This window comes from Heteronotia binoei, chromosome 2 (assembly GCF_032191835.1).
Source record: "Heteronotia binoei isolate CCM8104 ecotype False Entrance Well chromosome 2, APGP_CSIRO_Hbin_v1, whole genome shotgun sequence".
Lineage (NCBI taxonomy): Eukaryota > Metazoa > Chordata > Lepidosauria > Squamata > Gekkonidae > Heteronotia > Heteronotia binoei.
The window spans coordinates 187,280,184-187,306,570 of record NC_083224.1 but is presented as its reverse complement, the minus strand read 5'-3'; the positions used below and the strand labels follow the sequence as shown (position 1 = coordinate 187,306,570).

The window sequence follows — 26,387 nt, the reverse complement described above, 5'->3', positions numbered from 1 at the left end:
AATTGACAATCGCCTAGTTTGCCTTCCCACCCCCCGCCACCTTCCCTCCTTTCCTAGTGCTGCACGAGAGCCGCACTGCACTGAGGTTGGACCCTACCGGCTTCTATACAGCCGGTGCACCATCTAACACTTTGAAGCCCGCACGGGAGAAGGCTTCGCTCCCCCTCACTTTCGGTTCCAGGAAGGAGTGTGGCACTGCTTTGCGCTGCTGTGAGGGCCGGGGGGGCAGCTGGGGGGTTGGCAGACAGGAAGCCTGCCTAGGGCATCACGCGCCATTGGGCCAGCACTGGCTATCGTAAAGACCTCCGGGGCTCATACAGGGAGAGGCGGGTCCCAAAGGTATGTTGGCCCCCGGCTGTATAGGTCTTGCAGAATTTCTATGAATTCCAGAAATGGAGCATGAATGGTTTTCAGTCCCACCTCTGAATTTCCCCCTGATGCATGTATGTGCGCTACTACGACTTCATGTTTGATTGCATGTATCATAGAACCATAGAGTTGGAAGAGATCTCCAGGGTCATCTAGTCCCACCTCCTGCACAATGCAGGAAGTACCTCCCGGATGCAGCGGCGTCACTAGGGCGGGGCCAAGGGGGCCATCGGCCCTCCCCCAGAGCATTCTCATTGGCCCCAGGCACTGACCCATGGTCCCCCCCAACAGGAAGGGGCTGGCCCTGGGACTAGAACGCTGCTGCTGTGTGTGGGCTGGCCGGGATTCTGAAACTGGGGCCGCGCTGCCGCCGGCTCAGCTAAAAGCGTGTGGGTGAGTGGGGGAAACTTAAATGCTGCAAAACTGGTATCTTGGATTACGGATGAGGGAGGGGCCATGTGAAGTGGGTGGGGTTGTGTGCGGAGGGGGTGACGCAGCCCTCCAAAAGGGGTGATGCCCAATGGGGGGGGGTGACTTGAATCAGTTACACCCCAGGGTGCAACCCACCCTAGTGACGCCTCTGCTCGGATGCTACAAACTGATCAAGTCATCTCAAGTCAGCCTTCTTTGCAGGCTTGTCTTGAGGTTAGAACATTGAGTTGGATCCAGACGAAACCTTCTGCTGACGAAAATAAACGTGTGATTTCCGCTGGTTCCTTCTTCCGGTTGCAGATCACTGTTTTGTCCTTCGTACCATTCCTGAATGTTCCTATCCTACCTCCCCTCCCAGAAAAGCAATTCCTGGAGGTAAATGGGTGGGTGTGAGAAGGGGGTGGGGAGGCTGGAAGTTCTGGTCCACTGATGGGAGGGTTTCCCATTAGCTGAGAACTCAATCTGGATCCAACCCATTAAACCCGTCCAGATTAAAGGACCCAGTTTTGGTGGATTGTTTGCAACGGCAGAGGTGAGCACACATGAAAAGGCCTTATATTGGACCAGACCCTTGGTCCATCAAGGTCCGTATTGTCTACTCAAACTGGCAACGGTTCTCCAGGGTCTCAGGTGGAAATCGTTCACATTACCTGTTACCAGGTAATATAGTAGGGAGCTTGACTGGGCCTCCGTGGTGCAGAGTGGTAAAGCACTGTGGTCTGAACTCTCTGCTCACAACCTGAGTTCGATTCCGACGGAAGCTGGATTCAGGTAGCCAGCCCAAGGTTGACTCAGCCTTCCATCCTTCCGAAATAGGTAAAATGAGTACTCAGCTTGCTGGGGAGAAAGTGCAAGGCTGGGGAAGGCAATGGCAAACCACCCCGTAAAAAGTTCTGCCGTGAAAACGTTGTAAAAGCAATGTCACCCCAGAGTCGGAAACGACTGGTGCTTGCACAGGGGACCTTTCCTTCCTTTCCTTGAATGGAGTACCAGCAAGAAAGTGACCAACATGGGACTTTCCATCTATTTCTTTAATAGAGCAAGTTGGTGTAGTGGTTAAGTGTGCGGACTCTTATCTGGGAGAACCGGGTTTGATTCCCCACTCCTCCACTTGCACCTGCTGGCATGGCCTTGGGTCAGCCATAGCTCTGGCAGAGGTTGTCCTTGAAAGGGCAGCTGCTGGGAGAGCCCTCTCCAGCCCCACCCACCTCACAGGGTGTCTGTTGTGGGGGAGGAAGGGAAAGGAGATTGTGAGCCGCTCTGAGACTCTTCGGAGTGGAGGGCGGGATATAAATCCAATATCTTCATCTACCTCACAGGGTGTCTGTTGTGGGGGAGGAAGATAAAGGAGATTGTGAGCCGTTCTGAGACTCTTCGGAGTGGAGGGCGGGATATAAATCCAGTATCTTCATCTACCTCACAGGGTGTCTGTAGTGGGGGAGGAGGGGAAAGGAGATTGTGAGCCGCTCTGAGACTCTTCGGAGTGGAGGGCGGGATATAAATCCAATATCTTCATCTACCTCACAGGGTGTCTGTTGTGGGGGAGGAAGGGAAAGGAGATTGTGAGCCGCTCTGAGACTCTTCGGAGTGGAGGGCGGGATATAAATCCAATATCTTCATCTACCTCACAGGGTGTGTGTTGTGGGGGAGGAAGATAAAGGAGATTGTGAGCCGCTCTGAGACTCTTCGGAGTGGAGGGCGGGATATAAATCCAATATCTTCTTCTTCTTTAAGATCCTCCAAAAGAGGCAGTACCAATAATTTATGTTACTTTCACCCCAACTATCAGGAGTATTGGCTAGAACTGGGAGTTAAAACAAAGCAATCTACGTATTTCTTTCATTGGTGCTTTGCCTTTCTCCTGAATGGGGGACCCAAAGTGGCTTACATCGTTCCTCTCTCCTCCGTTTTATCCTCACAACAAACCTATGAGGTAGGTTCGACTGAGACCACGTGACTGACTCAAGGGCACCCCACCAAGCTTCCACGGAACAAGGGAGATTTCCAGATTCTAGTCTGACGCTATTCACCACTTCCGCTATGCCACCCCGACTGTCACAATGTGCATTAGTAGGTTCTGGGTATTAAATCATCTTTCAGTACCGAGAATATGCACGTTCCTTTAAATTTAATCTCCTAAACAGTTACACTGCTGACAAGGCAAACAATTCAAATCGACCAAAAATCCCTTAAATCTCTGATAAATACATCAATAAAGCTCAGGCAGTACGGAAGCGGGAGTTTGAAATATGCACCCAGCTGAAAAACAGTATGATTTGTGAGAACTGTGCTGCTGTCAAATAAAAATAAAACCTGCTTTTCCTCAGATGTGTCATTGGGTGGCGGGTGGCGGATGGGGAGCAATCTGTGTGGATGGCCCTTTGGTTGTCAAGCTCCTTTTTCATTCCACCTTGTTCAGTCTGGCCATGAGGGCCAGAAGAAGGTTAAAGACTTTCCGGGCTCCTTGGCTTGGGAGGCAAAGAGAATCGCTCATTCATTCCAAGCACACCTGTTCCCCTTGAAAATGGCTGCCACCAGCAGCAACCCACAGTGGGCTCTCTCGGCATTCAGCTGCAGCCTGTAATGAGAGTTTAATGGGAATGCTCTCCATGCTGTTCAGCCCCCCCGCCAAGCCAGCGCCAGATGCCTGTGAGGACTTGCGCACTGGCCTGTCGGCCTGGTGTCCGCTGCCTGTGATGGTTCTCACAGCAGCTGTGGTCGCTCAGCTGAGTAATGGCTGCAGGCTCTGGTAGGCCTGCGGTCACAGCATCCCCATCTGCCACTCTCCCACTTTCTTACCATACCAGCATCTTTTAGCAAAATGACAAAACCAAAATATCCTTTTTTCCCACTGGAAATGCTGGAGAAGAAAGCCAGGCTAGTTCCTAGAGCTGCCTGGATAATGGAACTGGGTTCTAAGGAGGATCGTCAACCTATGTCAACCGACATGGCTGAAGATCTCCTGGGGTTATAACTGATCCCCAACCCACAGAGATCAGCTCACCTGGAGAAAATGGCTACTCTGATGTGAAGATATTGGATTTATATCCCGCCCTCCACTCCGAAGAGTCTCAGAGCGGCTCACAATCTCCTTTACCTTCCTCCCCCACAACAGACACCCTGTGAGGTGGGTGGGGCTGGAGAGGGCTCTCACAGCAGCTGCCCTTTCAAGGACAACCTCTGCCAGGGCTATGGCTGACCCAAGGCCATTCCAGCAGCTGCAAGTGGAGGAGTGGGGAATCAAACCCGGTTTTCCCAGATAAGAGTCCGCACACTTAACCACTGCACCAAATTGGCTCTCTGGAATCCCTCCCCTTCCAACCTCACCCCCCTCAGGCTGGTTGTGGTGGAAAGTGTTGTGTGACAGGGGCAACTGTTCTACTAAGCACTCCCCCTGGAATGATCACCCCATCATTGCTCAGTGTCAAAATTTACCTTTCTGCAAATGGCACAGCAAGCACAGGTAGCAATTTAAAACAAGTTTTATTTTATTTAAACAGCCTGGTCAGGAAGGGATGGGATATTTACATATGTTTGGGGAATTTAGAAGACATAGGCAGACAGTTAAAACTGAACACAGAACTACTTCTGAGGTAACTGACTTCACAAAATTCAGTGTTTCCCTTAAAGTGGTTTAACGTTCCCTGAAATGGTTTAACTTTTCCATCGATGTTAAAGGTTTATCTTTTGATAAATGTTCTATATTCTTGCTATTTTCCCACTTTAAAATCACACAATCTTGAGTGTACCCTGCTTTGTCCTTTTGTTCTAACATTAAGGCCTCTCCCCTAGACCTCTTTCTTTGGTGATATCATTACTACCATCCCTTGAAGATAAAAAAAACCCCTGCATCTTTGGCACCTATTGAAGGCCTTTCACTGCCCCCTCAAAACTTTTTGCCAAAGCCTGTCTTTCCTCTCTGTGGACACTAATACAGGAAACTTTTTCTTCTCAAGATGTGATTCTTTGTTCTACAAATACAGAGACTGTCAACTCCTGGGAACAGCCTCCCCACTATTCAAAGCCACACCACACAGGCTCTGAATCAGACTCTGCTTTACGTTTCTTTCAAACACTAGAGAGCATCACAGAGACCACCACTCTCTTTTCTAGTCACTCTCCAACTCCTTCAACTCTGTAACTGCTTTCTCCAACTGCCTAACTGCCACACTCTTTTTGCTGTCACTGACTGGGAATTCCATTAGATGTCTGTCATATGCACCACCTCTGTGTGTCACATGTTGTAAAGTTGCAGTCGATTTACGGCGATCCTTCATGGGGTTTTTGAGGCGAAAGTTGTTTGCTATTGCCTGACACTGTGTTGTGACCTTGATATTCCTTGGTGGTCTCCCATCCAAATTCTAGCCAGGGCTGACTCTGTTTATTAGCTTTCAAGATCTAACAAGACTGGGCTGGCCCAGAATATCCAAGTCAAGGCCCTCCTCAGGCTCCACCTCGCAAATCCCCGGGTACTTCCCAACCTGGATCTGGCAACCCTAGTTCTAAAGTTCCTTTCCCTACTTGGATGTCCATCTCTGCTTTCACTTTGGATCTCTAGCCAATTTCCTCTGTGGTTGCGGCTTCCTGTCAATCACAGGAGCTAAGGTTGTGGGCAGATCAGCCCCTCTGGGTATGCCAGAAAGAAGGAAGAAACCTGCATTGTGTGATACTTCACAACTCCCCTTTGGGAGTCTTCTGGATTGCTGACCCAGATCACTCTCTGATTTTTGGCCTCATTGACCTGTGAGGTATCAGGCAGGCTTTGAAGGAGCTTCCATTTTTCAAGCACAATGTACTGGTTAGAGTGTCAGGCAAGACTCAGGTTTGAATCTCAACTCTTCCATGGAAGCTTGCTGGGTGTGACTTGGACTCGGAGAGCCAGTTTGGTGCAGTGGTTAAGTGTGCAGACTCTTATCTGGGAGAACCGGGTTTGATTCCCCACTCCTCCACTTGCACGTGCTGGAATGGCCTTGGGTCAGCAATAGCTCTGGCAAAGGTTGTCCTTGAAAGGGCAGCTGCTGTGAGAGCCCTCTCCAGCCCCACCCACCTCACAGGGTGTCTGTTGTGGGGGAGGAAGGTAAAGGAGATTGTGAGCCGCTCTGAGACTCTTCGGAGTGGAGGGCGGGATATAAATCCAATATCAACATTCTCATTATCATTTGGTGCAGTGGTTAAGTGTGCGGACTCTTATCTGGGAGAACCGGGTTTGATTCCCCACTCCTCCACTTGCAGCTGCTGGAATGGCCTTGGGTCAGCCATAGCTCTGGCAGAGGTTGTCCTTGAAAGGGCAGCTGCTGTGAGAGCCCTCTCCAGCCCCACCCACCTCACAGGGTGTCTGTTGTGGAGAAGGAAGGTAAAGGAGATTGTGAGCAGCTCTGAGACTCTTCGGAGTGGAGGGCGGGATATAAATCCAATATCAACATTCATTATCTACCTCACAAGGTTGTTGCGAGGATAAAATGGAGAATAGGAAAGTGGCGTAAGCCATTTTGGGGTCTCCAAAATACAAAAGAGACCAGTGGAAATGGCTGGCCTGTAACACAACTTCAGAAGCTTTGCAATCCACTTTTGGGTCTTGACCCACTTGGGAAACACTGGTCTAGGTCTGACTTTATAGACCCTGTGGGCACCTTTGGAATTCTGGTGCAGCATGGTGAGTGCAGCTATAAGATAATCACCACAAAATGGTTGCTGCAGGAGGTGGAGCAAGCCTCAAAATGGCTGTTGCAGCTTACCTTAATTCACACAGTGAAGATCCTTGTGTGGTGGTGGCAGTTGCTGCTGAAGTAACATTTTTAAAAAATAATAAATCTACACAGCCAATCAAATCTCCACTGGCCAATCAGAAGCCTCGCTGGTCAAAAGCTCCACCTGACTCCTCCCACTTTCTATAACTGTATGGTGGGCACCAGAAAAGGTGCTGGCAGGCTCCATTGGTGCCAATGGGCACCAAGTTGGGGACCTTGGGTTTAGGCTATCAGGGCTGCTACTGGTGGAATATAGAGAAGGAAAACTTTACAGAGTGTTAATAGCAGGCAGAAATCTTTTTTAAAATGCAGTTAGGATGGACTGGGAGTTGGATCCAGTCTAAATTATCTAGCCCCAGAATAAAACTTCTGCTGCTCCGAGAATCCTTCAGGTAGTGAAGAGCAGGGTATAAAACCAATAACTTCTTCTTCTTTTGCTTCTTCTCCTCCTCCTCTTTCGCCGCCTCCTCTTTCCCTTCCACTTAGGGTTGCCAGGAGATTTTTGGGGGGTGGATCCAGAAGCAAGGATGTGACAAGCATAATTTAACTCCAAAGAGAGTTCTGGCCATCATATTTAAAGTGACCATACATCTTTTGAATGCCTTCTCTCCACTGGAAATAATGAATGATAGAGGCACTTTCCTTTGGGGCTCATAAAATTGGACCCCTTAGTCCAATTATTTTGACACTTGGAGGGTATTTTGAGGAGATGCACTGGATGAGGAGATGCACTGGATGCTATGCTGGAAATCTGGTGCCTCTATCTCAAGAAACAGTCCCCCACAGTGTCCCAGATACCCACAGATCAATTCTTCATCATACCCTATGGAATCGTCTCCATAGGGAATAATGGAGTGCCCAGCAGACATTTCCCTCTCCCCCCACACTCTGATGGCCCCTGAGGCAGGGGGAGGGCCTCCAAACAGGGGGATCCCCTGCCCCACCTGGAGATTGGCAACCCTACTCCCACTGCAATGTCCACAAAATGCAACTCCTGTGAGACAAGGGACCTTCTGGGTGTCAGAGCGTTGCAGCCCGAAGGGAGAATGAGTGGAAATCGCCAGCCTCGTCTGGATCCAGCCCTGCAGCTGAATGTCTGCCTTCCTACATGCCCATCAATAAACTTTCTGTTTTCTGCAGCCATTTCATCAGCGGGTTCTGTTATCGACCCCACCAAGGGTAATTAATCTGAGAATAATAATGCTGCAATATTTGGTATCGATTCCTTCTAGCGGCTCTTCAGACTTTGCTCTTCTTGCCTGAAAGTTGCTCTCTCCGAGAGCTTTTCCTGAGACTGAAAAATGACCAGACGTTCAGAAAGCAGAATCGGTAATTAATTAGAAGAAACCTGGACACACCTGCGTCAGAAACTCAATTCCTGCCTCTCGACCCTGCGCGCCGAGAGCGGGAGAAAACTCTTCTGAATCCACATGTGAAATCTGTCTCTGTCACGGCTATTGAAAGCTGCATTGCAGGAGAGTCATGTTTTGAGTCGTTTCCAACTGCAGACAAAGAAGTGCGTCTCTGAGCACTCCTTGTAATTAAACTTGCACACACATCTCCCCGCCCCCAGAAAGCTAGCAATTCAGAAAGAAAGCTGGGCCCAGGGCTTTTTTTGTAGCAGGAATCCCTTTGCATATGAGGCCACACCCCCTTGATGTAGCCAATCCTCCAAGAGCTTATGGGGCTCTTAGTACAGGGCCTATTGTAAGCTCCAGGAGGATTGGCTACATCAAGGGTGCATGGCCTAATATGCAAAGGAGTTTCAGCTACAAAAAAAGCCCTGGCAGGGCTACAACACTTCTCCTTGATTTGCTAGTTTCAGCCTCTTCCCCTTTCCCAGACAGCCACACATCCCCTTGTCCAGAAGGCATTAAAGAGCGAGTTTCTCACCTGGATCTCTCTGGCGTGGTACATGATGATAAGACCCAAGAGGATCATGGTCGACAAGCTGATAAGGCATTTCAGTGCAAATGAATAGGAAGATTCCTGCAAGGGAGCAAAGAAGATGGAAGTATGTCAGGCTGACAAAGAGCTCCTTTTGACCCATGGCAGGATCTAGTTTTTTTTTTTGGGGGGGGGGATGCAAAGGGGACTATTTTCACATCCAGAGGCTTTGGATTGTGATGGCACAGTCTTCAGAGCCTCAGATTGAAGTAGGAGGGGGCAATGTGGGCACAAAGTAGAGAGGGCACCAGGAGGGACAAAGAGTATCTGAAGTTGCCTCATACTCAGGGCTTTTTTTGTAGCGGGAACTCCTTTGCATATTAGGCCACACACCCCAATGTAGCCAATCCTCCAAGAGCTTACATGGCTCTTGATACAGGGCCTACTGCAAGTTCCAAGAGGATTGGCTGCATCAGGGGTGTGTGGCCTAATATGTAAAGAAGTTCCTGCTACAAAAAAAAAAGCTCTGCTCATGATCTATTCAGCTTGGAGCTATCTCCTCTAATCAGGGCAGCCAGCCACAACATCAAATCTCAATGCAATATGGTTCCCAATATTGGAATATTTAAACCAGCAAACAGAGACTCCAGAAGTAATTGATATACTGCAATTATGGGTAACATTTTAATAGGTAACTTGTATAAAACAACGTAATTTAATATAGTATTTCTGTTACTTCGTGTACTCATCACACACTATTAGTATTGCATCAATTAGATAATAGAATGTATAATATTCAAACTTAATAAAATATATATTTGTTAAAAAAACTCAGGCGACCAACCTCCAGTTGGTACTTGAAGATCTTTTGCTATTACGATTGATCTCCAGGTGACCAAGAGAGTTCCTCTGGAGAAAATGGCTGTTTTGGAGGGTGGACTCTATGGTATTATACCCCGCTGAGGTCTCTCCCTTTCTGCCCCAGGCTTCACCCCCCAAAAAATCTCCAGGTACTTCCCAACCCAGAGCTGGCAACCCTACCTCAGACTCGCAACGGTTTTCCAGGATGTCATGCAGACCAAGACTATTCTCAACATCCCCAGAAGCCCCAACTGCAGACGACACTGTTTTCAGTTCCACCCTGAGGCCTGTCTAAGAGATGTGTGCAGGAAGTTCCCTGTTGAAACTTAGATTCTCTGGGAGGGGCGGGACACCAACTCAGATTGAAACCATGGGTAGGGTTGCCAGGTCCTCTTGCCCGTCCAGCAGGGGGATTTGGGGAGCATTCCGAGGTAGATGGGGACATCACGCGGGGATGCTCTGGTATTTGGGCAAAACTCAATGCTTTTTCGCCCTCAAAACCATAGAGTTTGCCCAAATACCAGCGCATCCCTGTGTGGTGATGTCACCCAGAAGTGTCGTCACTGTGTTGGGGATGTCACACAGCAGCATCTCTGTTTGGGGCTGGCCGGCAGCGGATGAAAGCCCCCTAAAAGTAGGGGAACCCTCACTGGGATCTTGAGACTGGCAATCCTAACCATGACATTTGGGGAGAAGGGACTTAAGCCATTTGCTTGGCTTGAAATGGACACGGGGAACTGATATTTGCCCTTGTTGTGGAAACTTACATGTTATGCGTGTACCAATGGGCTAGACAGACGTTTCCCAAAGAGGCCATATTGTGGATCCCTGAGACCATTTCAAATCAAGAAAACAGTCTTGGGGTGGGGGGAGATTAATCCCCCGCTCCTTGCATGCCAAAGTCCCAATCTGAATCAGGCTCCCACACACCTGAGGATCTAGACTTCGACAAGCACTTATCTGTCTGACAGCACCCAGGGAAGACCCATAAACAGAATAATGTATAGTAGGGTTGCCAATCCCCAGGTGGGGGCAGCGGATGGAGACCCTCCCCCCACTTTAGGGTCTTCGGAAAGCAAGGGGAGGGGAGGGAAATGTCTGCTGGGAACTCTATTATTCCCAATGGAGATTTATTCCCATAGAAAATCATGGAGAATTGATCTGCGGGTACCTGGGGCTCTGGGGGGGGGCTGTGTTTTGGGGTAGAGGCACCAAATTTTCAATATAGCATCTAGTGCCTCTCCCCAATATACCCCCCAAGTTTCAAAAAGATTGGACCAGGGGGTCCAATTCTATGAGCCCCATAAGAAGGTGCCCCTATCCTTCATTAATTCCTATGGAAGGAAGGACTTGAAAAGGTGTGCCGTCCCTTTAAATGTGATGGCCAGAACTCCCTTTAGAGTTCATTTATGCTTGTCACACCCTTGTTCCTGGCTCCGCCCCTAATGTCTCCTGCCCCCACCCCCAAAGTCCCCAGATATTTCTTGAATTGGACTTGGCAACCCTAATGTGTAGTCAAGCCCTCTGAGGCCCTCTAACCAGGGCTTTTTTTGTGGCAGGAACTCCTTTGCATATTAGGCCACTCACCCTGATGTAACCAATCATCCTGAAGCTTTCAGCAGGCCCTGTACTAAATGCCCTGTAAGCTCCTGGAGGATTGGCTACATCAGAGGTGTGTGACCTAATATGCAAAGGAGTTCCTGCTACAAAAAAAAGCCCTGCCTCTAACAGGAGATAGTGGAGATGGGAGCAAGTAACAAAAACTCTGTGTTTGCCAATAGTTTTATGGCCATCCCCATCTACTATTTATTCTGTGGAAGAAAAGACAGGAGGTACTTCTGAATATTTCCACCAGAGCAGGAAATCAGACTGGGCAGGGGGAGGGGATGGTGACTGAGGGGAACCTCCACATTCAGGTACACTAATCTGAACCCTAGAGCCAGGAGGCAACATCAGGGGAAGGCCTTGGCCTCTATGCCCTGTTATTGGCCTTCCAGGGGAACTGCTTAGCCACTGGGTGAGACAGGATGCTGGACTAGATGGACCATTGGTTTGATCCTGCAGGGCTCTTCTGATGTTCCTATTGGGGAAGGCCTTGGCCTCTATGCCCTGTTGTTGGCCTTCAAGAGGAACTGGTTGGCCACTGTGTGAGACAGGATGCTGGATTGGAGGGACCACTGGTCTGATCCAGCAGGGCTCATTTTATGTTCTTATCAGGGAAGGCCTCGGTCTCTATGCCCTGTTATTGAACACTGTGTAAGGCAGGATGCTAGACTAGATGGACTATTTGTCAGATCCAGCAGGGCTTTTATTATATTCTTATCAGGCAAGGCTTGTTGTTGGCCCTCTAAGGAGCTGGTTGGCCCCTTTGTGAGACAGGATGCTGGACTAGATGGACCATTTGACTGATCCAGCAGAACTCTTCTCATGTGAAAAGGTAAAAGCAGTTCAGCCAGCTTACTCATATAGTGTGTTGAGAGAGATCCCAAAAGTCTCTGAATCCCAGAACCAGGAGGCAACATTAGGAGAAAGCCTCAGCCTCTATGCCCAATTGTCAGCTGTCCAGAGCAACTCATTGGCCACCGTGTGAGATGGGATGCTGGGACAGATGGATCACTGGTCTGATCCAGCAGGGCTCTTCTGATGTTCTAATGATTTTTTGATAGAAAAACAGCTGGAGGGGAACAGGTTAAAGAGCGCCCCCATCAAAGCCCTCTGATGGATGTTCAAAAAAACCCAACCCAACGACCACTTGTCTATTAGTTTTCATCCTGGCCTTCCTTCAAGGACATCAGAAGGGCTCTGTTTTACCCTCACAACAACCCTGCAAAATAGGTTAGGCCGAGAAGATGCGTCTGGTCCCAAAGTCACCCGGCAAGCAGGCGACTTGACGTCATTTTCGGATTGTGTCATTTTATGGCCAATGCTTTTTTTATACAGCAGGTCACCTTGAACAGCCAGATGGAGTGAAAAGAGGCATAGGCTTCAACGCTCATTGAGTAACCTTGCACCAGTTGTCCCCCTGAGCCTATCTCGTAGGGTTGATGTAAAGCAAACTTGGAGTATGCTCCCTTGAAATGACACAATGCATAGAAATAATTCACAGCACCCAAACGGATGCCTTTACCTTGGTGTAGACCCCCCACGAGAGCTCCGTCTCGGTGACCATGACCACGATGCCGAACATGCCGAAAATCAAGGCGTAGTCGCTCAGCCGCTTGCGCTTCTCAAAGAGGGCCCGCCGGTGGCCCAGCCGGTACCCGATGTTCTGGTTCTTCTTCTGGCCGTGGGTGGCCCCCTCCGCTTCCCCCTTCTCGTCCAGGTGGGGGTCCGAGGCCTTGCTGCGCTCCGACTTGGACACCACCACCTCCAAGCCGGAGTCGTGGAAGGTTTGCAGGGGCTGGGTCTCAGCATCCAGCTCATGCAGGTTCCGGTGCGAGGCGCTCAGACTGCTCAGGGGCCGGACCACACCGCCGTTGAACTTGCAGCTGTTCATGGCTATCTCGGCAAAAGGGCTCGTCTCGCTGCCCGGGCTCTTGGATCCAGCATGGCTCAAAATTTGGGAGTCAGCATTTACCTGGGAAGAAGAGATAAAGAGCCCTCTCTGATTAGGCGTGAGCCAGCATCCTGTCTCTGACAGGGGACAGCTCGAAGGGGTTGCTGACTCTGGATTGACAAAGATGAAAAAACAAAGGGTGCAAAGGAAAGAATCCTTCATGAAGAAGAAGAAGAAGAAGAAGATATTGGATTTATATCCCACCCTCCACTCTGAAGAGTCTCAGAGCGGCTCACAATCTCCTTTCCCTTCCTCCCCCACAACAGACACCCTGTGAGGTAGATGAAGATATTGGATTTATATCCCGCCCTCCACTCCGAAGAGTCTCAGAGCGGCTCACAATCTCCTTTCCCTTCCTCCCACACAACAGAAACCCTGTGAGGTGGGTGGGGCTGGAGAGGGCTCTCACAGCAGCTGCCCTTTCAAGGACAACCTCTGCCAGAGCTATGGCTGACCCAAGGCCATGCCAGCAGGTGCAAGTGGAGGAGTGGGGAATCAAACCCGGTTCTCCCGGATAAGAGTCCACGCACTTAACCACTACACCAAACTGGCTCATGACTGTACAGCCCCTAGGTGTATTAAAATATATTTCATGCATCATTTCAAAAGCAATTAAACGTATTAATAAAATGCGGGGCAATTTCATAGAACATTTACAGAGTGCAATTAATATATATCTTTATATTTGTATTATTTTGGTAAATTCCTCCTGATGACGCTGCACAAGAAATGTGTAGGGATTATGCGATCATGAAAGATTCTTTCCTGTGCACCATTTGTCTTTGAAGAGAAAAAAAGAAGAGATTGGATTTCTACCTCTCTGCACGAAAGATGCCCTGTGAGGTAGGTGGGGCTGAGAGAGCTCTGAGAGGACTGCTCTTGGGAGAACAGCTCTGAGAGAACTGTGACTAGCCCATGGTCACCCAGCTGGCTGCATGTGGAGGAGGAGAGGGGAATCAAACCCAGGTCTCCAGATTAGAGTCCACCACTCTTAACCATGACACCAAACTGCATCTTCATTTTGCCTTGATCTCCAGCCATTCTTTTCTTCAACTCTGGGTAGGGAAATTTCTGGAGATTTGGGGGTGGAGCCTAGGGAAGCAAGGCTTGGGAGGGGACTCAGTGGGGGATAATGCTATAGATCAGGAGTGGCCAAACTTCCTTAATGTAGGAGCCACATAGAATAAACATCAGATGTTTGAGAGCTGCAAAACATGAACAAAACATCTCTATTAAAACGCTTAACACTTTCTTTGCACAGAAAGATAACATACGTTTGTATGCACTTTACAACACAACCCTGCTAGAAGACTTTTTAAAAAACAAAAGCTGGGAGTAACAGTCCCCATAAGACCAGCATTAAGTTCCTCGACCTCTGGAGCCGCACAATATGTGTGAAAGAGCCGCATGTGGCTCCCAAGTCAGATTGGCTACCCCTGATATAGACGCCACCCTCCAGAGCACTTATTTTCTCCAGGGAAACTGATGTCTATGGCTTGGAGGCAGCTGCGATCCTGGAGGTCTCCAGGCCCCACCAGGGGTTTGGGGACCCTAGCTGCCTTGGGAATCCCTCTTTCAAGGCAGAAAGGTAACAGTTCTCCTCGATTGCTCCCCAGCATCTAGTTATTCAGAGGAAGACTGCCTTTGAATATGGAGGTGAGAGGATCCATTTGGCTAATGTCCACCAAGATTTTGTTTGTTTATTAGCCACCTTTCTTCCTTGTGAAACTCAAGGTGGCTGATGTTCTTCCTGCCTAGTTCTGCCTAGTTCTTTTTTATAGGAATAGTTTAAAAGAGGCCTGCTAATGGGGTTGCCAAACTCCAGGCGGTGGCTGGAGATCTCCTGGGATTACAGGTGACCTCCAGAGATCAGTTCACTTGGAGAACATGACTGCTTTGGAGGGTGGACTCTACAGCATTATACCCTGCTGAGGTCCCTCCCTCCCCAAACTCTGCCTTCCTCAGGCTCTCCCCGCCCCCCCAAATCTCCAGATATTTCTCAACCCAGAGCTGGTGACCCTACTGCTGAATTGCACAAAAGGCTAATCTAAACCAGTACCCTTGCTCCAACAATAACTGCCCCCAAACAGAGCTACCCTCTGCCGCATCCTGTACAATGTGGTAGCCTGCTGCTGTACATGGAAGTTCCATTTACAAATCGTGGCTCACAACCATCACTAGACCTCTTCTTCAAGACTAACCCCATTTTAATAACAGCAAAAAGAATGGCTCTGCAACATCCAGGGCTTTTTTTGTAGCAGGAACTCCTTTGCATATTAGCCCCTACCCCCCACCCCCGATGTAGCCAACCCTCCTGGAGCTTCCAGTAGGCCCTGTACTAAGAGCCCTGTCAGCTCTTGGAGGATTGGCTACATCAGGGTTGTGTGCCTAGTATGCAAAGGAGTTCCTGCTACAAAAAAAAAAAGAGTTCTGGCAACATCTGATTAAGAAGGCTCACCTGGTCCAACTGTGACCTGCTAGAAATAGGGTTGCCAGGTCCAACTCAAGAAATATCTGGGAGCTTTGGAGGTGGAGCCAGGAGGTTTTGGGGATGGAGCCAGGAGCAAGGGAGTGACAAGCATGATTGAACTCTGAAGGGAGTTGTGGCCATTACATTTCCAGTGTTCCCGCTAAGCTGAGTAAGTGTGAGCTAGGTCACAGTATTTTAGCCTCTGTCTCACACATTTTTGTCTGAGCTCAGGAAAAATGACTCAAGAGCGAACTAATTTATGCTGTAGCTCACAACTTTAATGCCAGTAGCACACAAAGTAGATTTTTTTTTGCTCACAGGACTCCACAGCTTAGAGGAAATATTGAAAGGGACCGCATGCCTTTTAAATGCCTTCCCTCCGTTGGGAAGTAATAAAGGATAGGGGCACCTTCTTTTGGAGATAATAGAATTGGACCCCCTGCTCCCATCTTTTTGAAACAAGGGTGAGAGTGTTTTGAGGAGAGGCACCAGATGCTATACTGAGAATTTGGTGCATCTACCTCAAAAATAGTCCCCCCCCCCTCCAGAGCTCCAGATACCCACAGATCAATTCTCCATTACACCCTATGGGTATCGGTCTCCATAGGGTATAATGGAGTGCCCAGCATACATTTCCCTTCCCCCTGCTTTCTGATAACCCTGAAGTGTGGGGAGGGCCTCCAAACCAAGGAACCCCCACCCTGAACTGGGGATTGGCAACCCTAGCTAGAGCATAACAGCAGTCTTCCAACACTATTAACCTCTAATAATCAGGGGTACGCACGCTGCCTCTGAATGTGGAGGTTCTCTTTGTCCCTGAGCTGCCCACATACATCTCCTCCACCTTCTAATAAAACATTTGAGGAGGAGCTGTGGCTCAGTGGCACAGCCTCTGTTCAGCATGCAGAAGGTCCCAGGTTCAATCCCCGGCATCTCCAGTGAAAAGAATCAGGTAATGGGTGATGTGAAAGTCCTCTGCCTGAGACCCTGGAGAGCCACTGCCAAGTCCAAGTAGACAATACTGACCTTGATGGACCATGGTCCAGTTCAGTATGAGGCAGATTCATTAGAAGTGCCTTTCCTGGATCAGACTAGGGCTGGCCCTAGACTATCTAGCATTCTAGGCAAGGCTACCTTCTGGTGTCCCCCCTGCACTGATAACATCACTGGGTCACATGGGGGGCACCCAGTTTGGCGCCCCAGAAGGCCAGCGCTCTAGGCGATCACCTAGTTTGCCAAATGGCAGGGCCAGCCCTACGTCAGACCCAGGTGGATCCGTCTTGTCCCACATCCTATTTCCAAAATTGGACAGACTGCCGTCCCCCTGAAAAGTCCTCAGACAAGGTGCCGCAGTCTCTCCGCCCACCTGCATCCCCGCAGCTTCCTTCCTTAGCTGTCCTTCTCTGTCCAAAAGAGAGAACATGGGAGCAATCATTCAGGTTTATAACTACAGGAAATCGTAACCGTCCCTCAAACGGACAGAGATGATCAACTAAACAGATTCACATGGAAATATTCTAACCTGATTGCTAAACAAGGATACAGAAGTCCCCATAACAGGGAGTAAAACTCAGATTTATTTCCACACTTTGGACCACTTGTCCTAGCAGCCAGGATATTTCCCCTTTCAAAAGACTGGCTACATAAATGCTAATCATTGTTACTGACGTGACCGTCATTGTTATTGTTTTTAACAGCTCTATCAAAATGTAAGCTTTAAAGACAGACTTTATTGCTCTTTGCTTTACTGTTCCTGGTTTTTAGCACAAAAAGAAATCCCTTGTCTCACTCACACACACACGTGCGCACACATATACACATGGCTCAATTAGCTTGTGGAACTCCCTGCAACAAGATGCAGTGACGGCCACTTGCTTTGAAAAGGAGGGAAAAGAGAAATTCAACCTAAGAAGAAAGTTCTACTAACAGCTACTGGCAGGGTTGCATGTTTTTTTTAGCAGGAACGCACCAGGATGCAGTTCCAGCTGGCTTGGTCAGGGCTTCGGCTCAAAATATGGTCTCAGTGTCAGGCACTGGGCAGTGATGTATTCCCAGACCATGGGCTCCGTCCTCTCTGATGTCTCCAGCCCCCAACAAGTGCCCCTCCTGGGAGAAGCTGAGCCTGCCACTTCCCATTTCACCTCACGTGGATCTCTCTCTCTCCAGTCATGTTTTTTGGGGGGCAAAACGAGGTCTCTCATTGGACTGTGTGAGAACACACATCCATGAAATACAGCTGATGGCACTGTACTGTTCTGCGTCAATATGCGGAAAGTAACCTACTGAACGGGTGACATCACTTTATGTGATGTCATGGGGTGTGGCCTAATATGCAAACGAGTTCCTGCTGGGCTTTGTCTACAAAAAAGCCCTGTGCTAAACAATGGTGATGTCCGGGGGGGGGGGCTAATATGCAAATGAGTTCCTGCTGGGCCTTTTCTACTTAAAAAGCCCTGGCCAGGGTTAACAGCCATATTGAAGACAGAAGAAGAAGAGGAGGATTTCCTCCAGGGGAACTGATCTCTGTAGTCAAGTTGAGCTGCAATTCCCGAGTATCCCCACATCCCACCTGGAGGCTGACATCCCTATTTGAGGGTGAAATCTGGGGAGGCTGGGGTTTGGGGAGAGGAGGAGCCTCAACAGGGTATAATGCCATAGAGTCCACTCTCCAAATCCACCCTTTTCTCCAGGGGAGGGGTGGCCAAACATGCAGCTCAGGAGCCCCATGTGGCTCTTTCACATATATTGTGTGGCTCTTGAAACCTCACTGCCCCGTCAGCCAGCTTGGAAAAAACATTTCTCTCTTTAAATCACTTCTCCAAGCCAAACCAGCCAGAGGCTTTGAAAATGTGTTTAAAGTTAAAGTTGCTTTCTTTCCAACTTTCCCTCCCCCTTTCCCTTCCCCTTCCCCCTCCCCCTCGCCTCCCCCCCTCCCTCCTTCCTTCCTTCCTTCCTTCCTTCCTTCCTTCCTTCCTTCCTTCCTTCCTTCCTTCCTTCCTTCCTGTGTTGTAGCTCTCAAACATATGACATTCAAGTCTTGTGGCTCTCAAACATCTGCCGTTTATTCTGTGTAGCTCTTACATTAAGCAAGTTTGGTCACCCCTGCTACAGGGGAACTGATCTATGGTCTGGAATTCAGTTCTCATTCTAGGAGATCTCCAGCTCTGACCTGGAGATTGGCAGCCCTAGCTCTATGTAGGGACTGCTCTGAGAACAGAATGGAACCTCCAGTCAGCAGAAGCTAATAAGAGAGGGGAGTGAACAGAAATGGGTAACACGGAGGACTCTTTGCCAGTGAAGCTGGGAGGGGGAAAAGCCCCCTGTAGACATTGCAGTCTCATGGGGATTTTAAAGAATCAGTCATAATTTCCCCATAATTATTATTAATCATGATAATGTTCACATGGGTGTAACGCTGTGAGAATTACATGGTGTGCAGAGTGGCGCAGCAGAAAGATACGACGGGTTGCCTTCAGACGATTGCTGTGCACATTTCCTCCTTTTACTGAGACAGTTTGGTGTAGTGGTTGAGAGCGGTGAACTTCAGTCTGGAGAACCAGGTTTGATTCCCCACTCCTCCACAGGCAGCTGGTGACCTTGGCTCAGTCACAGCTCTCTCAAGAGGAGTGCTCTCAGAGCTCTCTTGGCTCCACTGACCTCACAGCTTGTCTGTTGTGCGGAGAGAAAGGGAAAGAGATTGTAAACTGCTCTGAGATCGTGAGGGAAGGGCGGAGTATGAATCCAATCTCTTCTTTTTATCCACCAGCCTCGACATGCTACAATCTGCACAGTTTAGCTTTGGAAATGGGCCATGTTCCCTCTAAGCTGCAGTCTAGTGAGCAAAAATTCTACTTTGGGAGCTGCTGGCATGAAAGTTGTGAGCTCCTGCATCAATTAGTGTGCTCTGGGGTCATCCTTCCTGAGCGAAGACAAAAATGTGTGAGCCGGAGGCTAAAAATCTGTGAGCTAGCTCACGCTAATTCAGCTTAGATGGAACATTGGACGTGGGGATAGATCAAGATGGATAGCCGTGTTAGTCTGTCTGGAGCAGCAGAAAAGAGCAAGAGCCCAGCAGCATCTCAAAGACTAACAAAGTTTGTGGCAGGCTAGGAGCTTTCCTGAGTCACTGCTCACTTCTTCAGAGACTGCTAGATCTTTTTAGGACAAAAGAAAGAAAGAAAATGCCTCAATGGAGGCCAGATCATTTTAGAAGAAGAAGAAGAAATTGGATTTATATCCCACCCTATTCTCTGAATCTCGGTGTCTCAGAGCAGCTCACAATCTCCTTTTACCTCCCCACCCCTCCACAACAGACACCCTGTGAGGTGGGTGGGGCTGAGATGGCTCTCACAGCAGCTGCCCTTTCAAGGACAACTCCTACAAGAGCTATAGTAGCTAACCCAAGGCCATTCCAGCAGCTGCAAGTGGAGGAGTGGGGAATCAAACCCAATTCTCCCAGACAAGAGTCCGCACACTTATCCACTACACCAAACTATCCTTTAATTATTTGGGGTATTTTATAAATTCCTTTTCAACATGTGAAGCTCACCATGGTGCCCTGTTCTGGTAAGAAGAAGGAAAGGACTGTTGCAGGGCTTTTTTTTGGTAGCAGGAACTCCTTTGCATATTAGGGCACACCCCTCTTATGTAGCCACTCCTCCAAGAGCTTACAGGGCTCTTCTTACAGGCTCTATGCTGTAAGCTTCAGGAGGATTGGCTACATCAGGGGTGTGTGGCCTAATATGCAAAGGTAGATCTGGCTACCAAAAAAAGCCTTGGACTATTGAAATGGATCATGTTCCAGCATAGGGACACTTGTGTTTTTTTCCCCCTGGACACCCCATGAAAAGGAATAGAGGGAAGTTTTCAATTCTCTCTCTGGGTCCCAATCTGGAATTCCAATTTTTATTTATATAATTTTCTTCCCGGTGGAGACCCAGCATGTCTTGCAACATTCTCTCCTTCTCCATTTTATCCTCACAAATACCGTGAGACGGGGTAGTCTGAGAGTGTGTGACTGGCCAAGGGACACTCGGCAAGCTTCTGTGCCAGAATAGGAATTCGAACCTGGGTCTTGCAGATTCACGTCTGGCCCTCTAGCCAGCTCAGCACTGATGCATTAGGAAACTGCCATTGTTTGACTTTTGATTTCCAAATTTTATGCAGAAAGCATCTGTCATTGATCACTCCTCTCCATAGATTTGTTTCACCCTCCCATATGCATGCACTGATAAAGCACTAATGTAAGGGGACATCCAACTGTATCAAGGAGATTTTCCACATTTTCATTTTCCTTACTTGAGTGTCTCTGTTGCTTCTCGATTCCATATGATATTGCTTTAGGCTTGGCTTATCTCCCTATTGACTGCAAATTTTCATACCTGACATAAAATGATGTAATATTGAATTGACCAGTAGAGGGAGCAAGAAATAGGTACTTTCAAGTGAGGAAAATGTGACTGCGATCTGGGAAATCTGGGTTTGAATCCCCACTCATGCTATGGAAGCTCGTTGGGTGAGATTCAGCCAGTCACACACTCTCAACCTAACCCATCTCACAGGATTGTTATTTTTAAAAAAATATTTTTTTTTTTATTTTATATTGAAAGTTTCCCATACTTAAAAAGAAAAAAAAGAGTTCAAAAAGGAGGAAAAGAAAAAGAAAAAGGGGGGGAAACAGTCAGTAAATAGGGGGGGGGGAATCAGAGAAGCATATATTTAAAAGTTTCAAAATTTCAAAAATTTCCTGGCAACAAAACCAAATATTCTCATTTAATTTTACAATTACAACCAATCCACCAATTATCCTACTTTTCTAAAAGTAGGGATGGTAGCTCAGTGGTAGAGCATCTGCTTGGTAAGCAGAAGGTCCCAGGTTCAATCCTCGTCATCTCCAACTAAAAAGGGTCCAGGCAAATAGGTGTGAAAAACCTCAGCTTGAGACCCTGGAGAGCCGCTGCCAGTCTGAGAAGACAAGACTGACTTTGGTGGACCGAGGGTCTGATTCAGTAGAAGGCAGCTTCATATGTTCATATATTTCTCTTCCAATCCACAGATCATCAATTCACTTTTTCATTTGCATGCAGAGACTCAGTGAGGGGCTTCCAAGCGACAGCAAAGGTAGATAATGTCTTTTCTTTAACCAAAGAAGTAAGTTTAGCCATTTCTGCAAGTTCCAGTATCTTTAACCCCCAATTTTCTACCATGGGTATCTTTAACGATTTCCAGTTCTGGGCATAAGGTAGCCTTGCAGCTGTACTCATCACAGGGTTGTTGTTGTTGACAGAGTAATTAACATAGCAACGGTGCACAACCTGATTCCAGAGTTGATAAAGGTTTATTTAGGAATGAACATACTTGATAGGAAAGAGAAGAGATAGGGTCCTAATGGCATCTCTTGCTGTAGAAAAGAGCACAGGAGCACTTTAAAGACTAACATTTGTGGCAGGGGTGAGGTTTTGTGAGTCACCGCTGAAGCTTCTGAAGAAGTGAGCAGTGACCCACAAAAGCTCACCCCCCTGCCATAAATTGTGAAAGTCTTTAAGGTGTTCCTGGACCCTTGCTCTTTTCTACCACTACAGATAGACTAACAAGGCTACCCATCTTGATCTGCATCTCTAGCTGAGAGAGAGGGTATGACTGAGCGCGGCACTTCCAAGAAGGAGGGGGAAACTGCCCTAAAAGTAGCAATCGGGAGAAGATGACGAATGACAACAGGAGAGAAGAAGAAGAAGAAGAAGAAGAAGAAGAAGAAGAAGAAGAAGAAGAAGAAGAAGAAGAAATTGGATTTATATCCTGCCCTCCACTCAGAATCTGAGAGAGACTCACAATCTCCTTTATCTTCTTCCCCCACAACAGACACCCTGTGAGGTAGGTGGGGCTGAGAGAGCTCTCCCAGAAGCTGCCCTTTCACAAGGACAACTCTGCATGAAGCTATGGCTGACCCAAGGCCATTCCAGCAGCTGCAAGTGGAGGAGTGGGGAATCAAACCCGGTTCTCCCAGATAAGAGTCCCCACACTTAACCACTACACCAAACGGGCTCTTGGTGCCTGACCTCACTATCCTATCTAATTGTCTGCTGCCCCCTGCAGTGTCTTCTTCTCTGTCTTCATAGGCGAGACATTGCCCTTTCCAACAGTTGTGAAGCTAAAACAGAGGAGAGGAGAACTATATAAGCTACTTTGGGTCCCCATTCTGGAGAAAGGCTGGATCTAAATGAAGAGAATAAATGTCTAGTGCTTCATCAATGCAGAGGTGTGCGCTGTTTGCACAGAACGCGGGCAAGGACGCATGCAAATGGGCGTCGCTGAAAAGGTGTCCAAGGATAAGAATTAATTTTAGAAATTCAACTTGAATCAAAGAGGGGATCAGGGTGTGAGGCAGAGCAGCATTCCAGAACAGTCAGAGAACGACAAGAAGGGGAATCTTCTTCCTCCCTAAGCCGGACAGGCCAGGTTTCCCCCCAGACAGACACCCTTTGGGCCTGTCTCCCTCGGCAGTGCTTGGCTCTTGTCATTCAACTTTGATGGAGATGGGAAGGACACCCAGATGACATTTCCCATTTCCTCTGCCCCAGAGCTTTCGGTGCCTCCGGAAAGGGGAGAAGCTCTTTTGACAGGCAATCTGTGCTTTAAAAAATGAGCAGAGATGTTCAGTGCTAGAGGGGGGAGAGAGGCAAGCTGGCGGAGGAGCTCCCCCTTCATATCCATATAAATTGACTTTCTAACATCCTCTGCACAAGCTTTTAGTCTTGGAAAGAACCTCCAGTGAGACACAGGGAAGGGTGTTTTTTTTTTTTCCTCCTTTCCAAAAAAATGATTAGAATGGTGTTGCTGACGCTTCATAAATGGAGGGGCTCCGTGCCAGCCAAGGCCGGTGCACTCCTTTGGAAAGCCAGGCACATCCCGGCCGACCTCTGCCCAAACCTGAGGAGGATCTGTCCACCGCATTCTCCCCTCCCCACAAAATGCAGGCGTTCTCGCTCAAAGCCTCGCCGTTGTTTTTCCTCCCCCTTTAGAACGAGATTGCGGTACTTTTCCACCCAACAAACAATTGCAAATTAATAGACAAGCATTTGCAGAGGGCGAAAGATGAAAATAACCCATGGCAACGTTTACAGATCTTTCTGAAACTCTCTCAAAACCCACAAGGTCCCTGCTCGGGATCCAGGCAGGATCTAGCATTGCCAGGTCCCCCCTGGCTGTTGGCAGGGGGTAGGGGGTTGAATTGCCAGCTCCAGGTTGGGGGACTCCTGGAGATTTGGGGGTGGAGCCTGGGGAGGACAGGGACCTCAGTGGGGTACAAGACCACCGAATCCAAAACATCTGCCCGCCCCCCCCCCCCGAGGAACTGATCTCTGTAGTCTGGAGATGAGCTGTGGCTGCAGGGGATCCCCAGGTCCCACCTGGAGGCTGGCATCCCTACCGTGATTTGTAGGGATTAATACGGAGGGATAGAGCATGGTACAGACATACGCAGGTAACATTTGGAGGGGTATTTTAGCCATGAATACCCTCAGGGCTTTATTTGAGCGGGAGCGCACTTCCGGATGGCTTGGCATCAGGGGGTGTGGCCTAAGATGCAAATGAGTTCATGCTGGGCTTTTTCTACAAAAAAAGCCCTGCGTGAAACACTGGGGATATCATGGGTGTGGCCTAATATGCAAATGAGTTCCTGCTCTAAAAAGAATTTCTTCTTCTAAAAAAAGCCCTGTATATCCCCTTTTAGACATGTATACCCCCTCTTCTGTGCCCAATAGGGACTCAAGGCAGCTTGCAGCAGTGTTCTCCCCTCCTCCTACCTCACAACAAACAACTCCGTGAGGTAAATTAGACTGAGAGTGTATGACTGGCCCAAAGTAATCCAGCCAAGTGCAGGGGCTGAGTGGAGACTGAAATCCGGGTCTCCCAGATCTCTAACCCAGGGTTTCCCAACATGGTGACCATGTGGCACCCAGTGACACCTTTCTTGGCACCGGCCAAGTGCCCCTAGAAAGTGGGTGAGGGCTGGGTGAGGCCAGGGAGGGCTGTTGCCTAGCAAGGCTTCCAACTGGCCTTTGGAAATTTGATTGGCTGTGCAGATTTCTTCCCTCCCCCCCCAAAAAAACCCCTAGGGTTGCCAAGTCTAGTTCAAGAAATATCTGGGGACTTTGGGGGTCGAGCCAGGAGACTTCGGGGGTCGAGCCAGGAGCAATGGTATGACAAGAATGATTAGGATTGCCAATCTCCAGGCGAGGCAGGGGATCCCCCGGTCTGGAGGCCCTCCCCCTGCTTCAAGGTCCTCAGAAAGCGGGGTCGGGGGGAAGGGAATGTCTGCTGGGCACTCCATGATTCCCCATGCAGACCGATTCCCATAGGGTAGAATGGAGAATTGATCTGCGGATATCTGGGGCTTGGGGGGGGGGGGGGAAGCTGTTTTTTCAGGTAGAGGCACCAAATCTTCAGCATAGCATCCAATGCCTCTCCCCAAAATACCCTCCAGATTTTAAGAAGATTGGACCAGGGGGTTCAATTCTATGAGCTCCCAAAGAAGGTGCCCCCATCCTTCTTTATTTCTAATGGAGGGAAGGCATTTCAAAGTTGTGCAGTCCCTTAAAACATGATGACCAGATCTCCCTTTGGAGTTCAGTGATGCTTGTCACAACCTTGCTCCTGGCTCCACCCCCAAAGTCCCCAGCTATTTCTTGAATTGGACTTGGCAACCCTAAGCATGATTGAACTTCATTTGGAAATAATTAAGGATAGGGACACCTTCTTTTGGGACTCATATAATTGGACCCCCTGGTCCAATCTTTTTGAAACTTGGAGGGTGTTTTGACGAAAGGCAGTGGATGCTATGCTGAAAATTTGGTGCCTCTACCTCAAAAAACAGCTGCCTCCCAGAGCCCCAGATAACCGTGGATCAATTCTCCATTATACTCTGTGGAAATTGGTCTCCATAGGGTATAATGGAGTGCCCAGCAGACATTTCCCTCCCCCATCCCCCACTTTCTGATAACCCTGAAGCGGGGAGAGGGACTCCAAACCAGAGGATTCCCTGCCCCCACCTGGGGATTGGCAGCCCTAAAAAAAACTCCACATTCCTCTGAGAGCAGCAACCACCCTCAGCACAAGGCTCTTCATTGTGTGACTGAAGGGAAGCCATGTGGTGGCCATTTTGTGGCTGACTCTGCCTTCTGCGGCAGCCATTTTGTGGCAGCCATTTTATGGCTGTGCCCCCCGTCAGGGCTTTTCTTTTCCTGAGGGAACACAGTGGAAAGTGTCCCCAGGCTGAAAAAAGTTGAGGGCCCCTACTGTAACCAGTGCTCTAACCGATGCAGAAGAAGATATTGGATTTATATCCCGCCCTCCACTCCGAAGAGTCTCAGAGTGGCTCACAATCTCCTTTACTTTCCTCCCCACAACAGACACCCTGTGAGGTGGGTGGGGCTGGAGAGGAGTCTCACAGCAGCTGGCCTTTCAAGGACAACCTCTGACCCAAGGCCATGCCAGCAGGTGCAAGTGGAGGAGTGGGGAATCAAACCTGGTTCTCCCAGATAAGAGACCGCACACTTAACCACTACACCAAACTGGCTCTCCATGCACCATGTTTATTGACCATGGGTGTAAACCAGAAAGAGGGATCACCTTAAGCTGCTCTTAGCCAGACTGGCCAGACTGTCAGCCCTTCTAATTCAACTGGCAGCTGCTGTTTGGAGTTGGCAGGAGAGAATGCCTTCCTTGACACCTGAGATGCTTTACCCAGAGACTGAACCTGGGACCTGCTGCCATGCAAAGAAGGTAGGGTTGCCAGTTCCCAGGTGGGTTAGGAAAGAAGCAGCAGCTCTGTGTCCAAATAACGTCTTATATGATGCAATTGATTCTCAGTGTCCAATATTTTTTCTGTCTATTTTGGAAAATTGGTTTCTTTATTTCATATCAAAAATTCAAATATAAATTACTCCGGATTTGCACGGTATGTGTAAGAGGTCTTGACAAAATCAATCCAAAAACAGCTTACAGGCACAACCGGTCTACAGAAATCCTGTTTCGCATTACTGCTTTATCCAAGCCAATTTCTTATTAT

The 26,387-nt window shown here is 48.6% G+C and overlaps 1 protein-coding gene across 3 annotated transcripts in view; it reads right to left on the bottom strand.

Moving 5' to 3' along the window:
- Window positions 1-26,387, bottom strand: part of KCNN1 (potassium calcium-activated channel subfamily N member 1) — a 151,186-nt gene that overhangs the window by 45,472 nt on the left and 79,327 nt on the right. For all 3 annotated transcript variants that reach the window (XR_009555084.1, XM_060232677.1, XM_060232678.1), the window contains exons 2-3: window positions 12,424-12,873; window positions 8,442-8,537 (exon numbers count right to left, since the gene is read on the bottom strand). Coding sequence is in view for 2 of the 3 variants with exons in the window: in XM_060232677.1 (XP_060088660.1) it covers window positions 8,442-8,537; window positions 12,424-12,792 (465 nt within the window). In the remaining variant the exon portion in view is untranslated. The remainder of the gene's footprint in view (window positions 1-8,441; window positions 8,538-12,423; window positions 12,874-26,387) is intronic.